The sequence below is a fragment of the Drosophila yakuba genome, chromosome 2R, assembly GCF_016746365.2.
Source record: "Drosophila yakuba strain Tai18E2 chromosome 2R, Prin_Dyak_Tai18E2_2.1, whole genome shotgun sequence".
In the NCBI taxonomy this organism is placed as follows: Eukaryota; Metazoa; Arthropoda; class Insecta; order Diptera; family Drosophilidae; genus Drosophila; species Drosophila yakuba.
Window position 1 is genome coordinate 11472319 of NC_052528.2, and position 16038 is coordinate 11488356.

Genomic DNA, 16038 nt, shown 5'->3' on the forward strand with positions numbered 1-16038 from the left:
AAAAATTTCACATTTTTGAGCTATTATTTTTATTTAACTGGTTGACTTTGACCTAATTTGGCATGCTCGCTTGGGCACAGAATTTGGAATTCGTTCTAGTGATTGGTATGCTTTAAGCTAGGTAAGCTAGTGCTTTAAGCCAGCTAAGGCACTTAAATCGGTGCTAAAGGTAAATAAACGAGAATGATGCTTATTGCTCCGGCATTCACTAGTTCCACCCATCCTCGTCATCCTCGGAGTGTGCTTCATCGCTGGACTGAGATCCCTTGCGGGGCTGCACTGGGGGCGGAATAACGCGGGAAAGCTGCTGCATCAGGGGATTGCCAGCGGTGGCCTCCCCGGGATTCTGGCTCCCCGAAATTCCCTTGCGTCGAAGCATTAGCTTGTTGTGAAGGTCCGCCATCAGATCCCCCGTGGCTGCGGCTCCCGCCTTGGAGCGAGTGTTGTCCACCACGTCGAGTGGAGCAGCCGCCGGCGACCGCAGACGACCACCGTGCACTCCGCCTGCGTTTCTTATGGCAGCCATAAGCTCAGATCGCGGATCTTCAGTAGCTGGAGGTGGAGGCGGCATATTAAGAGGTGTTGATATTGACGGGGAGAGCGGTTTCACAGCTCCTTTTGTGGGAAAGGGTGGCGGTGATGGAATTCCCATTGTCTGGGCTGGCGGAGGAGGTGGAGGCGGCGGTGGTGGCGGAGGAGGCGGTGGTGGTGCCGCCATAACAGGCGATGGACACTGTCCCAGACTCTTCTTACGCGCAGGCCCTGGAATGTGCGTCCGTGCCGCGATGGCTTGCACTGTGATTTCCTGCTCCTCGAGGCCCAAGTCGGGCAGCTCCGGTAAATCACCAAACTGCTGGGAAGGGGCTATTGGGGTTTTCTCCTCTACTGGCTCATACTGCAGGTCATTCGCAATGCCAGGTAGATCGGGCAGGTCCAGCGGAACATCAATGGCGGGTGCAGCCATGGCAGCAGGATTATAGCGCAGATCCCCAGCTGGAGTCGCGAGTTTGGTGGTGCCATGGGCCAGCGAATGGGGTGCCGGAGCCAGCTGCTTCTCGGCGGTTAGTCTTGCGGACTGACTGGCAACGCGTCGAGCATTTTGCGGTGGTAGCGATCGCTTCCAGGCATTCAGATCCTCGCCGTAAGCGAACTCATTGGTGTTAAATCGCATAAGCGATGGTACGGAGCGCACTCCACCCACAGGAAGGCTTCCCAGGCCAGCGGTCCGATTGGTTACCTTCCGCTCGGCGACCAGAGGCGATTCCTGCTCCCGGTCGTCACGTACGTGAAAGAAGATGTCCGCATCATCCTGCTGCTGTTCCGCGGGACTGTGGCTGCTGTACGGCCGCTGTGGCTGTTGGTCCACCTGCTGCTCCATCAGCGGATTGGCTGCCACCTGTGGAAAGGTGGCTGGCAGCGGGGCCAGGACGTCGCTGGCCGGAAAGCGGGCGGGTGCAAAGATCTGGATGGCCCGCTTGGAGCCAACGAGCGCATCGATTTTCGCCTGGGCGCGCTTCACACGATTGTTTATGTCCTCAACCTTTGAACCATTTCTCGCCAAGCGGGCATCGATTCGCTCGAAAATCGAGTTTATGGTTTTGTGTAGACAGTCCAGGGACTGGGCTGCTTGGATTATGGTGTCCTCGTGGTGCAGGTCGGTGGCGATAATAGCCACCTGGTATGGGCTGTGCAGGTAAGGTGACTCCTCCATTTTTTTATCGCCAATAATTACATATTTATTGCAATTCTGCTGCTGTTACTGCTGCGATAGTGTGACCAACAATAGGAGCTACTCTAAATGAAAAAAAGGAGAGTCAAGTGATTTGCTTCAAAATAATAATAGCAAGAGTTTCATTTAATATTAAGCTAAAAATTAATTCAAAAATCCAAATACATATATATATATATTTTTTTAAGAAATAAATAGAATGTAAAAACCAACCAGAAGAAAAGCGTCCATTTTAAGTCCATTTTTAAGAGTTCAGAATCTGGTAACACTGCAGGAAACGACACGGCAGCAAAATAAATATCAGTTCACTTTATTGAAAATTCTTGATTAAATACTCAAAAATACACAATGGACAAGGTTGTTAAATTCGCGGAACCCGGACGCGCCTTCGCCAAGGACTCGATCCGCCTGGTAAAGCGCTGCACGAAGCCCGACCGCAAGGAGTTCCAGAAAATTGCCATCGCCACCGCAGTGGGCTTCGCCATCATGGGCTTCATCGGCTTTTTCGTCAAACTGATCCACATTCCCATCAACAACATCATCGTGGGATCCTAGAGAGCGGCAGGTGGCCCTGGGAATGGAAAGAGATTACATGTAATTAACGATTCCACGCGGATCTTTAGCGAAATAAAAAGCACCCTCTTCGGATTATACACACACAATATGCACATATCTTTGTCTTGGGGTTAAGATAAGAAGGTCTGGTTATAGTTTGGGTGTTAGGAAGGTTTTGGAAAACCGTGTGAGGTTAGTGTCTACATTGGTTTTGTGCTCAGGAGTTTGTAAATACATTTCCGAGCACAGCTGAGCTTAAATTTAATTGTACCAGGTTAAATATTAAATCTATGCTTAGCTTAGTGTCATAAAAACATTGTTAACATTTAGTGTTTTTAACATAAATATTTAATCATTTTATATTTTGCGTTTTGCAGTAGGACAATTTTATGTGTTAAAGCGGAATATAATATAAGGAGTTACGGATTACTAAATGTAGCGTGGTTATTGTTAGTAAAAAAGACATGAATAAACATTAAACTTGTCTACTTATAATTACGATTGGGTTGGGGCTTACAATTCTTTCTAGTGTTTGCAGCACATAAAAGTGACAAATTATAATTTTGTAAAAAAACTAAAGAAAAATGAAAATGTTATTACCTATATACTTTACTTTGGAATATACTGGTTTAATTACTAGGATGAAATATGAATTATAAATGAGTTCATTAATATTAATAAATAAAGATTTTTGTTTTATATTAGGATTTTTATTCTTTTTTGACCACTTGAAATGAACATTTAAGCCATCTTTTTGTTCTCTAAAACACAATATTTTTAATTAATATTCCTTAAATAACAGAAGGAGCGATATCTTACAAAATAATTAAATCAGTAAGGTCACACTTTTCCTTTTTGCTTCCATGGTCACGCTGCATATGGTTATCGAGTATATTTTAAAACGTGGCAACGCTTGCTGAGTGCTTTGATTTTGAACGCAGAAGTGCGAGATTTTTGAAAAATGGAAAATATGCTTGAAAGGATTTCCTTTTGCCAAGGGAAACAACCCGCAACGCGGAAAGCTCATAGGCACGAAGGGCGCCCTGAACCTGGAGGAGGCAATTTTAAATTGCCAGGGCAATATTATGCAGTTCGAGGCGCCTCTCTTCCCCATGGTGGAAGAGGTTCTCGTTCGTCAGTTCCGGATGATGTTCATCGTGGCCAAACGGAGGACTTTTTGTTTACGAGGCCAATCTATTTGGAAATGGTAAGTACCTCTGCTTGTCCTGTCAGATCACCACCAACCGTTCCACCACATGTAGACCGCACCTGTCCCAATACGACCCTCAAAACCCCCATAAAATTCTTTTGTTTTTTAATAAAACCCCCAATCTGATGCCAAGTGCACTTTTGAAGGGCAGCACTAATAGAATAATTATGTTATAAATCAATACAATCAATAACAATTGTATAGTATTTCCATCTATATCTGAAGTTGCCTTGCTGTTATAAATATATTGAACATTTAAACGTTATTAACTTACTACAAGAGACCTTAATTCGCCAACATAAATTTTAGCATACAAATACTTATGTCGTTCACTCTACTTCGTTTGCCCTCTCAAAAGTTTGGTCACACTAAAGTACCTGAATTGTGCAATAGCGGTCGTTATCTGTTCGTATTGTGCAGATTTATAAATAAAACCGCTAAAATGAATGGTCCACGAGTGGGTGGCGTATTAGCCCTGGGTGCCACCGCCCTGGGCGCTTTTTACCTGGGTACCCACGTTGAGCGCGAACGACGCCACTATGGCTCCACAAGTGGCCTCCCGCGACTGCCTGGTCTGCCCACTTTTGGAACTGTTTCGGCCGCCAGTTTGATTCCCGCCCAAGAGAGCAATGTAAGCCTAGCGGCAACTCCGTCGCGGATCGGTCAGATCATGAAGTACGGTTTCCCGGGACTCGATCACGTGCGCTCCCACTCGGACTACGTGCTTTCCTACGATCGGAGGAACCGAGTGCCCCACTGGGTGTTCGAGCACCTAACGGCAGAGTCAGTAGCCAAGAACGATGCCGTGGACAGGTCGAAGTGCGATTTCAAGCAGGACGAGAGCATCCACCCGTTCTTTAGGTCACAAAACACGGACTACCGCCGATCAGGCTATGATCGCGGACACATGGCCGCCGCTGGAAATCACCGACTGCACCAGAAGCACTGCGACGAAACCTTCTACCTGTCGAACATGGCGCCACAGGTGGGCCAGGGCTTCAACCGAGATGCGTGGAACACTCTCGAGGCACACGTGCGCAGACTGACCAAGACCTTCTCCAATGTGTACGTCTGCACGGGTCCACTGTACCTACCGCACAAGGAGGACGATGGAAAAACGTATGTGAAGTACGAGGTCATCGGCACTAACACCGTGGCTGTTCCCACCCACTTCTACAAGGTTATTGTGAGCGAATCCACGGACCACAAACTCCACATGGAGTCATACGTGATGCCCAACCAGGTGATCAGTAACGACACTCCCATCAGCGTGTTCCAGGTGCCGCCAGAGAGCGTGGAACGTTCGGCGGGGTTGCTCTTCTTCGATCAGATTAATCGCAAGCAACTGGCCACCATCAATGGCAAGAAAGTCTAGTCGATGTCTTAGTTTCGTTTAGTGTATTTGAACAGGGATAGCCCCTTGTTTAATGTAATTTTCTTCTTTTCCAAAGAACTTGTGGATTAATAAAATTAAACAATTAATACAGATGTACATAGAGATGAGGCTTAACGCGGGTGTTGTTCGTGCAGAGATAGCGAAGCGAGGGGGTGTGAATCTGAAACTAGATCTGATGTGTGGTGCTTGGCGGTCGTTACATGCCGCCTTCGTTCTTAGAGCGCACGTCGTCGATCTTGAGTATCATCTTGACGAGCTGCGTGGAGAGCAGAATCTGCTGCTTCTTCGAGTGCAGCGACTCCACCACGTTGTGGCTCTTCATGTCCGAATCACCAGACAGCATGCAGTCCACACCCAGGCTGGCCTTCTTCTCAGCCACCTGACTGGCCTTCAGCTCCGACAGCGTCTCGATGGGATGCAGGCCGCTGTTCTCCGCCAGGGCCAACGGAATGCTCTCCAGGGCCACGGAGAAGGCGCGGAAGGCGTACTGCTCCAGGGTGGACAGTTGGTCGGCCTCCTTGGCTACAGCCAACGAGCAGCTTATCTCGGCAGCGCCTCCACCGTAAACAATACGCGAGTCCTTCACAAGCGAACGCACCACGCAGATGGCATCGTGAATCGATCGCTTAGCCTCCGCAATGATCATGGCGTTACCTCCTCGCAAGAAGATGGTCACAGCCTTGGAGTTCTTGCACTCCTCGATGACCAGCATCTTGTCCTTGGATGTGCCGAATGCTGCAAGAAGAAAAGTTATTTAGGAATGGTTCGTATGTTATGTGAACTAAATTAGACTATTAACGAAAACGTACCCATTTCGCGAACGAGTCCAGCAACACCAAGTTTCTCAGGGGTGAGCTCTTCGAAACGCGGCACGATGCGTCCACCGGTAGCGATGGCAATCAGTTCGATCTCCGGCCCGCCAACCCAGCGCACGGCGGGTAGCTCCTGTTGAAGCAACAGGTGGTTGGCCTCGTCATCGAAGCCCCACTGGCAGATGGCAAGGGTGGCGCCGGCGTCCTTAACCTGCTTGACCATCTGGGTGAACTTCTCCTGCTCGTACTCTCGCAATGCCCTGTAGTCCTCCGCGGAGGTAACATCGAGCTTATGCTTGGTCTTTGGCTTCGGGGGCTCAAACGGGCAGGTGAGGATGGCCAGCTTAACGTTCTTAAGCTCTTTGGGCATCTGCGAGTGGCTGAGGGTCTTGTCTACGATAACACCCTTAACTAGCATCGAGTCCTCCATGCGACCGCCCACCTTGGTCTCGATCTTGATGAGCTCGAAGTTCACGTCCTTCTTCTCGATGTCGGCCACATTCAGCACGGCATCCACAGCCATCTCGGCCATTTGACGGTGACACTTGTTCACGATCTTGCTGCCCAGCGTGGTCATCGCGATCTGGATCAGTGGCTCCTTGTTCTTCGGGTCCACGGGGAAGGGTTGGGCGATCGCGTCCAGCTGCTTGATGGCGCACTGGGCGGCCAATTCAAAGCCATCGGCGATGCGAATGGGATGAATGCCCCTGTCGATCAGTCCCTCGGCCTGCTCCAAGAGTGCTCCGGCCAGAACAACAACGCCGGTGGTTCCATCGCCGATCTCGTCGTCCTGCGACTGCGACAGCTGCACCATCAGCTTGGCGATCTCGTGGTCAACCTCCATAAGCTTCATGATTGTGGCACCGTCGTTGGTCACAGTCACATCGCCGTCGGGGCTGACCATGATCTTGTCCAGACCCTTGGGACCCAGCGAGGTTTTCAGGGTGGAGGCGATCTGGCGGGCGGCCATAATGTGCGTCTGCAGGAGAAAAAAATTGACAATTAGCAAGTACTTGGGGTCATAATACAAATACTTATTATCAATGTGGCTATAGTAGAAAGTATTTTTAAATGGAACTTAGTTATTTCTTTAGAGTTGCGCTAAGTGAATGTTTACGTTTCCTTTTTAATTTAAAGTTTAAATCAAGTTTGACTTATATGATATTCTTGTTGGGTTCTAGAATATACTAATAACTGAATAAAGTCTAGTGTAAATTTATACACAATAGGTTTCATACAAGAGCAGTAGAATATGCAGCTGCTGAAGGAAGTCTTTTTTGTCTTTTTGGACATTTCAGTAGCTTTTCATCCAAACATCCGAAGTTTTTGCAGTGCGCGTGACTCAGCCGGTAATGAAAGAAAAACATCTGGGCGGCGTTTTAACCTCAAAATCGGCCAGACAAATTGGTTTTCCCAAATGCATTGTTTATCAGTGCAACTGAAGAATGAAAGCTTTCTTGAAGGAATAGCTCACTATTTAAGAAGGATATGCTCAGCATTTTATTGAATATTACCAGCAGACAGTCTATTAAAAACCGGCTTTTTAGAACATCTGGAATGTTCCACAGACGATGCGTCACTCCTGAGACTCATTGAGCAAAAAAAATGGAGAAAAGGCATTTGCCTGCGAATCTGCTCCCAATCAGATCGTCCATGATACGGAATCCACCGCCAGGAGCTGGTAAATTGCGGTTTCATTTACCTTTATGGCATCTGTTCCTGTGATGCGCTTTTGGCGCTCCTGGTCGCGCAGGATGATGAAAGGCCGACCATATTCGTCGAACGCGAACGTACCGGGAAAGGCGCTCATGGTTTTTTAGTTGAAAGGATGACGGATTCGCACGATTTTCCAAGATTTAATTCCCGAGTTTATTTTATTCCAACGAACGAACGAACGACAGATCCTAAATTTGACCAAGCGCGTTGGGGCTAGGGATGGGAGAAAGACCAGAGTTATATCGATACTTTTTAGATTTGTTGTGGTTCTATGTATGTAAATAAGTAGGGTATTCTCTTTTATAATTGATGTTTTAGTTAGGTTATATATCTAACTTAAATTAACACGTTATTTTAGCTAATTGGCTTTTCATATCGTTAAGAATTTTTTATTACGACAAAATTAAAATTTTGACACAACAATAGTTGATCGTGTTTTATGATTTCAGTTCATAACATCTTCACAGAACAATTGTGCATCATATTCTCGCGTGCATATAAAAATATGAAGAGTAACAGTTTGTTGTTTCCATACATGGATTGCATTCTGTTATTGCAGCTAGTGTGCCCAAACTCCACCGGCTAAGATGCCCGGAAAAAAGCCAGGGAATAAACTATAAAACGAAAGCCACGGCGGTATTTTCTTCAGTTTTATACTAACTTTTGAGTACATCAGTTCACAAATTGCTGGGAGGTTTGCACCCCAATCAAAGCCAGTTTTACCACAAAAGTCAAATTTCGTTCGACTCGATTTCTTCTCAGTGCGTTAAGTTGCAACCATTAAGTGTGAAAATGCCATCCAATATGAATAATAAACTGTAAGTAATGGTATCCAAATTGGTTGCCATACACGAGGAAAAAAAGTGAAAAGTCGATTTTGTAGTGCGAAGAATGAAAAAAAAAGAAAAAGAGAAATGAAAATAGTGCTAGGGAGTCCACGACCCCTTTCCATTCCAATTGGTGGCAAGTAGGCTTGGTTGTAATGGTTTGTAGTGCAATAGTTTAAGTGTAACCTGCTAACAAATCGGGTAACGGTGTTGGTTGATTTTCTCACTTACGCAGACGCACATACGCACACATCTAACCAAGTGCAGCTGTGTGGGTCCGTATGTTTTTTTTTACTGTAAAGTCATCTGTGACGCACACAGAGGCAAAAACAATAAGCACGACGGAAATAAATAATGAAAATTGTGGCCATGTATGTACATACATATGTGTGGTGGCACGTTTCGTAAGTAAAGTAAATAATTGATTTCAGCCGAGAACTATGAAATTTAATTTTTTACTTTATTATGCCTTATTTATTTACTGTTTTGCCTTCTGTTCAAGATGGCCGCCACGCAGCGTTGCCACTTGCTTTGCGCTACTTAAGTACTTTTGTTGATTGTAAACAGAAATATATAACAATAATCTGCTTGCATAAATGCTTTCTTAATACTTCTGTTTGCAGGCCATGTTTATTAATTAATTAGCGCAAGCGACACATCATGTTTGCGCATCTGGCAACACCATGGCCCCTCATTTATTTACAGTTTGAACCCCCTTCCAATTGGAGAACCCATAACATCTGTGTGTGTGTGTATGTATTTTCTCTATTCTTTGTTTACCTGTTCCTTTTCCATCGGAAATGGCATTTGGCACATTCGCTTTATGCAATTCAATTGGTGAGGTACGCGGTAATAACCGGTATTTCTTCCGTTCCTTTTTTGTTTTATGCGATTTTCCAGAGTTTTGTTCAAGCTTTTCATTTTTTTGTGGGCTTGCATCTTGGTCGGCTTTCATTATGTCATACAACAACAAATACAAACGCACGCACACAAGAGTAATCGCTATAAGCAAGGGAAAATTCCACTCGCCATTGCAGTTTCGCCTTGTTGTTGTGCGGCAAGTGAGATAGGAGAAAAAAGGATGGATATATGGACTTGCATATATGTACATACATATGTATGTAGAAGAGCGATATTGGGTCATCGGCGCTTTTCTAGCAGCTTCTTCGGTCCCTTCCACTGCTTCTACCGCTCATTCGCTCTTATCTTATCTTACGGAACCTAACAAGATCTTATCCCTTATCTCGCCTATTGTTCTCGTTATACCATATAACAATTTCTAGTGCCCGTGTGTGCTTTATGACATCTTGCTTTTGTCTAACAATCCTCCTGACTGTTTGCTTAGTACACTTCGTTTTTTACGATTGTTTTTTCACTGTCGAAAGATTGTACCTGATCCCCCAATATTTGTCCAAGAAGAACGACCAGTTTTGATGTTGATTACACAAGCGCACCAATTACGTGCTCTTATTGCCTACTTTACCTATTTAGATCTAACTTGGATGGAGATCTATGTATGTATATATGTAGATCTATGTATGCATAGATGTAGATCTGCTTTGCCTTTTTTACTTCAACTGGGGTGCATTGCAGTTTCAGAGACAGTTTAAAAGCTTAACACATGGTTTTCCTCTACAAGACATATTGATTTCCCATTATATAGGGTAGTTCCTTTCTTATCGTTTTGTCACGTCGACGACACGTGATCAACAATGAAAGATTAGCCAAAGAATAAGCGATTGCCGTAAGTTACTACACCAAAATATGGCAACGGTACTGGTACACGTTTTTCTGGCAAAAATGTGCTCATACAGTTTAGGGCACATAAATAGATGCGTTCATATTATTATATTTGTCTACGCTATAACATAAGAGCTTTTTTGTTCAAAATCTGTATAAATATTCTATGGAAAAACCCTGTGAATATACCACATTACCTAATTTTGTTTATAAAGCTTTTTACCTGGTTTATTGATCTCCTAAAGAGGGTTATTTGTAAGGCTGCAAAAAACACATAAACCTCCAGTTTATTGCCGTTAATGGTGATTTTTATTAGTATTCGTTTGTAGTTATTGAGATGACCTTAGCTGTTCGTTTACATACCTATATACATATATATATATACATATACATATAAATGAATAAAAGATAGCTCGTTACGTTTGTACCTTGTTTTATCCCCTGCTTATATTAAGCCCAACTATAGACTTTTTTTTGATGGCAGCTATCGCCAATATTAATTAGCCGTTCGTTTCGTTTGTTTTGGTAAATTTGTACGAAAACAACGGCAGACACGTGCAGCCGAAAAAATGTGGTGGGTTTTTTGACTGAAATAACGCAAAAAAGAATTTCTCTTAGACTTTGTATATTAATTTTTATGGATATTTATAGACAGAGGCTCTCTCCGTTTATTTTGTTTGCCCATTGGGACTGTAAATGCAAATACTACGTCTGCCGGCATTTTTGCTTATAGTTATTTGCGCCTTATTTGTTTAGCGGTTCACCACTATTTTGTGGGCAGCAGGGGCTCCATTTAACCTTGGGCTCTGACTCACCCCTCGCCCCAATTCAGACCCATATCTTCTGACCGGTCTACGGTACACGTACCCTCTGTTATATTTGTATATCTCTCGGATAGAACTGGGCTATGCAGCTATATATCGTGGGGGCCTCCTAGTCGCTGCTACTTAATCAGATAAATGATGCCGCCACCGTTTGGATGTCGTCAGTCGCCAGACAAACGCCTAAAGCACAGCACCTCACAGATCAGCGAGCAATCTCCATATCCCAGCGGAGGAGAGGCACGGAAACCAGGCCACACTACATACAGATCCAATCGCATCACATCTTTTCGATGTGAGTTCCAAGTCCCACCGAAGGACCGAAGCAACGCAACCTGTGATAGATAAGGAGCACATACCAGGAGACAGATAGTAGACTGCAGCTGTGATAAATCTCAACCGGAGACTAAATATTTAACTTGGCAATGACGACGTCAAGCGATGTGGTGGCGCAGCCAGATAGCCGGGGACATAGCCGAAACCTCTTGTGGTACGTCAGCAGAGCCCCTTTTTTATTAATTGCGAAAGCATTTTCAATTGGCTTGCACGTGCCATCGATTCGGGGAATTATTACTCTGCCCCCATAAATTGCATCCATTAAGCATTGAACTGTGTACGTACATGTGTATGTACATGCATCCATCTGGTGGTCACTGTTCCCATTCAGGCCTCTATTTCGCTCAGTTCACAGTGCTTTGCCAAGTGCGCAGTTTGTTGATTTAATTGGCTTGGCAGAAAGGAAAACACCAACACAGCAAACAGCAGAACAACAAAATGCCTGGCATATTTCGCACGAAGTCTGCCGGCAAACAATACACAAATGTACATACGACACGATATATAGGAGGCGTTTATAGTATAGGTATTTTTATATTCTGTATTCTTGTGCCGTCCTCATTGAATGTCTGATTAACACCTAGAACAAGTCGAGTCGAATCGAATCGAATCCATATGCGAATAAGTGAATAAAGAGAGCTGTCCGTCGACAGTCCAGAATTCATTTAATATCACTGTCATGGAATTGCTCTCTTTGTATAATATTCGACGATGCGCTATGAGGCTGACTAACCTAACCACTAAACCCAGCTTGTCTGGCCTAACCTCTTGTCCTGTCTGTCCTGAGGCGCTAGCACTTCAGCTTTCCGCTTTCAGATCCCCCACGAATAGTGAAATGAAGAGAGCTATCCGTCGACAGTCAAGTTAATACCAATTGTAATACTGTCATGGAATTGCTCTCTTTGTATAATATTCGAAAGGCGACGATTAGATTATAGATCGAACTGGTGTGCTTAATTTTAAGCCAAACTTGTGAGCGTCCCCTGGTTATGGTGCCTAATCCTTTCCACCTTTCAGGTGATTACTTAGACAACAAACAGTCTGCGTTTTCAAATTCAAGTTTCTTTGTATTCTTGGCTTCTCTGCCTGATAAATACTTTACAAAACATCTGGAGAAGTTCGACCCGCCCGCTAATAATATAGTGCCCGCAACTTAGAGAATAGAAATGCGTTGTTCGGTAGGCAGTTCCTACAGGCCGCCGCGTCCTCGACCGCCGGTGGGTCCTCCCTGCCATGCTCCACGTCCGCCGCTGCCGCCCGGAGCTCCTGGCGGTCCACCAGTGCCTCTTCCGCCGCCCGGAGGCCCTCCTCTTCCTCTGCCACGAGCTGTAGGGGATTTCGGTATTAATATTCGTAGTTGGCTGAGGGATCACACACACTGCAAGGCTGTCTTCATATCATTTTTTAGCTCAAACTTTTTAAGAATAAACGTCTACACTACTCACTGCCTTAATGTTTCTTACTTAACACTACCTAAAAGTTGCTTCTAAAACTTTAAACTTTAAAAGCCAAATAAAACGATTAGTTTTAACGAGAACTACCAACTCAGTTTTAAAAAACTAAAACCTGCACTATTATATTTTTGGTAGCACACGTTTCAAAATATATTGGTTTAAAAAAAAACGACTAATTTTCTACTTTGTTCACTGCTAGAAAAAATGTAATATATGTGGTTTTAAAAATTGGGATAGAAATGTTTTACTTAAATTATGTGAAACTTTAAATAAAAGTAATTTTCTTTGAGCTTTACTGGAAGTGCGTGTAAAACACAAAATATTTTTGTGTTTTTGAAGACAGTCGTGCAGATTGTGTGTATGTTGTTTGTGTGTGTGGGCCAAAGTGCCCGACTCACCCTGTGCGCGCAGAATGGCCGCCTTGCCCCGTCCCGCCGTCCCACCAAGTCCCTTGCCCGTCTGCTTCTTGAACATCGGGGCATTTTTCAGCATGTCGGGCAGTATGAGGAATCGGATCTTGGAGCCGCGGATGTAGACGTTCTCCAGGTTGGCGGTGCGTCCGTCGCGGTAGGTCACCGTGATCTGGGTCATCTGGCAATTCATGTTGTCCTCCGCCTCGATTAGTTTGCCGCGGTACACCTCGCCGGTGATCGTTTCGCAAGTAATTATGTGGCCCTCGGCCTCGTGCAGTACTTTAATGGGAACTCCGATCGACATGTTTGATTGGTTCTATGTTATTGTCTGTTTTTGTTAGTTTACTATAGATTTTTCACTGTTTTTTCTCCAAACTGCTAAAATACTTCTCCGCTTTTCTTTGCGCAAACGTTTACGCCGAGTGTCTGTCTGTGTGTGTGCTGCCGCTTTGACAGCTGCCGGCGGCCATCTTGTGGTGAAATTAACGCGTGAGCGCAGGGCTGCATTCGCTGCGTGACTATCGGACACAGCTTATCGGGTTTTCGATGGGACGCGCGCGTATCTAATCGCTTTAAAATAAACAACTGCAATTTGGTAACGTCATAAAGGGGAAATAATTTAATGGCTGATAAGCCTTTTGTTCTGCCTTCGTGGCCATCAGTTTGTTAGCAGCTTTTGCGACGTTCACCCACCAATTGAGTTTTACTCAGCATTATGTTGTGGTAACTGTTTGGGAAGATTTCGCGATTCAAAAATCCATCCAATTCTTCAAATTAAATGTATATTTAGTCTTTTCTAAATAGTCCTAGGTTTGGTTTAATGGAAAATAATCTTTATTCCGATATGCGAGTATTCGTTATATGTTAATTATTATTGGATAATATATTAACTTTCAATCAGTTTGAGGGGCGCTACAAAATCGATCAGCCACATCCCATCCCGTTCGATATGGGTTTCTAACTAAATAACCAATTGCCCTTTCCACAGCGACCCAGTGTTTAGTAGTGGCTTCGTTAGAAGAGAATTTAATGACAGCGGAATTGCCGATGGCAAACTCCGCACCATCTCGACTTCGTCTTGCGCCACGACCATGTCCTCGGAGTCCTACCGCATCTCTCTCGGCGTAGGGCCTCTGTGGTGGTCCTGATGTCCCGGTCCACCACAGAACAGATCACGATAGGGCATCGCTCTTAGCGGGTGAGTACGAACTATCCATGAAAAGACTATCATTCTAAGACATGTTATTTCCCCCTAGGCTTCAGCCGTAAGTCTTCGGTCGACTCGGCTGGCGGCAGCCTGTACCAGGCCAGCTCCCGGGCGTCGTCGTTGTCGTCCTCCCAGTCGGATTGCTCCGACTTGGAGTCGCAGCCCGACATCCACTCGCTGTGCTCGGAAGATGACTGCCAGGAAGTGCTGCGCCAGATCTTGCAGCACGACCAGCCGGTGCAGATCACCATCAAGCTGCATGTGACCGAGGACCAGTACACCAATTGGAACACGATTTTGAACCCAGTCAACAACTTGTTGTATGTCGCTCTGCCGAAGGAGCTTCCTCCGGCTGGCTCCAAGCAGACCTTCATCTCGCTTTTGGAGTTCGCCGAGGAAAAACTGGAGGTGGACGGCATCGTTATGGTCATGCCCAAGGATCAGCCGGAGCGGGCTCGCCTCATCGAGGCATTCCTGTTCATGGGCTTCGAGCCACTGTCTAGGAAGGCACCGCAGGCACCTCCGACTGCCATTAACGACAACGAGAACCACTACTTCCTCTATAGCATCGAGGAGTAGTTCGTTGGCAAAGGGGACGATTTTCGCAACATAAACGACTAAGAAGAACTAATATCAGCAGAAATCCAATATTTTGGTGTAGTTTCCGCCAATAACTTTTATTAGCTTACCGTAGATCCAATGACATATTGACCCCAATGTGTTCAGTGAAAAGTAAATCAACCCTTTTTGAATCTTCGCGTTTTTGTAGTCGAAAATCGTTTGGAATTTGTCTTCGAAACGGCTTCAGTTTTGGTAGACTTTCAATTATGGCCAGCCACGTTAAGAGCCTGATCGCAAATTACTATATTAAACTATATAGAAAAAATCGAACGAAAATGTAAAAAAAAGTAGAAAACTAAAAAATGTCAAAAAAAATGTATTAATCCTAAGTTTATTTGTGAATCAATATTTTGTATTTATGTTTTCATTTTCGGTCTTATCACCATAAATATTTTTCATGTTTTTCCGTATCTTATATTTAAGCTTATATATGATGTATTGTAATCCCAATTTGTTCGCACTTTAAAATATTATATATATTTTTATTCACTTTTTGTACGCCCAGAGCGACGAGAATTGCAAAGTAGAAGATGTGGAGGATAGAAAGGGAAAACGCATATGCATAGAAGCTAATTACATAGACCAGCAAAAAAGCCATATACACTGTATATCCAATATTAATAAACTTATTAATCAATAGATTCCACACCAAGCAAGCAAACGAAAGCAGCTCTTTTATTTATTCCACTTTGTATGTATAATTTTTTGATTCCAATAATAAAACACATGACTTAACAAAATTATTGTACTGTCGGCCTGATTATTAAAATGTTTCGTTTATGACGCCCACGTTTAGTGCGCATTATTATTGTTTTTTGAAAGTATCTTGAGTGGAATATGGTCGAGACTTCTGATTAAATTTATAGCTCAGGTTTCCTTACCTTCCTTTTGCAGATAGCAGGGATGTCCGATTTCTTCGCAGTTGAAGTGTTTTGAGTTCTACTGTTTAAGAAGTGATTCAATATGATTGTGAGAGATAACAATTAAGGGTGCACAGTCTGTCTTTGAACACGTTGCTTGATAGGTAGTTATCGGAAAAATGGGGGATTCTGAATTAATACAAAGGCGAGAAACTTGACGTCATCGCCAATATCAATTACAATACATCAGCTATTGATTGTTGGGCTCTGAAAAGGAGAGCCAGTTTTAAAATCGAAGTGTATTGCTCACATTAAGCCTTAAAAGTAATTATTGCACATTT

The 16038-nt window shown here is 44.3% G+C and overlaps 6 protein-coding genes and 1 long non-coding RNA gene across 7 annotated transcripts; 4 read left to right on the top strand and 3 right to left on the bottom strand.

The window, feature by feature from the left end:
- Nucleotides 1–12: 12 nt before the first annotated feature.
- LOC6530175 (WASH complex subunit 1) lies at nucleotides 13–1788 on the bottom strand. Its single transcript, XM_002091079.3, has one exon. It carries the CDS (start codon nucleotides 1709–1711, stop codon nucleotides 209–211), a length of 1503 nt encoding a protein of 500 aa, XP_002091115.1. The 5' UTR covers nucleotides 1712–1788; the 3' UTR covers nucleotides 13–208.
- Nucleotides 1789–1973: 185 nt separating this feature from the next.
- On the top strand, nucleotides 1974–2391 carry LOC6530176 (protein transport protein Sec61 gamma-1 subunit). The gene has a single exon (XM_002091080.4). The coding sequence runs from the start codon at nucleotides 2078–2080 to the stop codon at nucleotides 2282–2284; it is 207 nt and encodes a 68-aa protein (XP_002091116.1). The 5' UTR covers nucleotides 1974–2077; the 3' UTR covers nucleotides 2285–2391.
- A 1454-nt stretch (nucleotides 2392–3845) lies between these two features.
- On the top strand, nucleotides 3846–5004 carry LOC6530177 (endonuclease G, mitochondrial). Its single transcript, XM_039373414.2, has one exon. It carries the CDS (start codon nucleotides 3937–3939, stop codon nucleotides 4867–4869), a length of 933 nt encoding a protein of 310 aa, XP_039229348.1. The 5' UTR covers nucleotides 3846–3936; the 3' UTR covers nucleotides 4870–5004.
- On the bottom strand, nucleotides 4878–7626 carry LOC6530178 (T-complex protein 1 subunit epsilon). The gene is made up of 3 exons (XM_002091082.4): nucleotides 7405–7626; nucleotides 5700–6681; nucleotides 4878–5625 (listed from the first exon to the last, which is right to left on the bottom strand). Exons 1-3 carry the CDS (start codon nucleotides 7510–7512, stop codon nucleotides 5087–5089), a joined length of 1629 nt encoding a protein of 542 aa, XP_002091118.1. The 5' UTR covers nucleotides 7513–7626; the 3' UTR covers nucleotides 4878–5086.
- Nucleotides 7627–10966: 3340 nt separating this feature from the next.
- LOC6530179 (ornithine decarboxylase antizyme) lies at nucleotides 10967–15577 on the top strand. Its single transcript, XM_002091083.3, is given in 4 exon segments — nucleotides 10967–11296; nucleotides 13998–14154; nucleotides 14156–14207; nucleotides 14266–15577. Coding segments are annotated over 4 exon segments (804 nt in total). The 5' UTR covers nucleotides 10967–11231; the 3' UTR covers nucleotides 14796–15577.
- Nucleotides 11303–12586, top strand: LOC120321248. Its single transcript, XR_005560847.2, has 2 exons — nucleotides 11303–11668; nucleotides 12160–12586. It is a non-coding gene; the product is annotated as an uncharacterized LOC120321248 (long non-coding RNA).
- Nucleotides 12189–13615, bottom strand: LOC6530182 (small nuclear ribonucleoprotein Sm D3). Its single transcript, XM_002091084.4, has 2 exons — nucleotides 12995–13615; nucleotides 12189–12468 (listed from the first exon to the last, which is right to left on the bottom strand). The coding sequence occupies exons 1-2, from the start codon at nucleotides 13311–13313 to the stop codon at nucleotides 12332–12334; spliced, it is 456 nt and encodes a 151-aa protein (XP_002091120.1). The 5' UTR covers nucleotides 13314–13615; the 3' UTR covers nucleotides 12189–12331.
- Nucleotides 15578–16038: the final 461 nt, after the last annotated feature.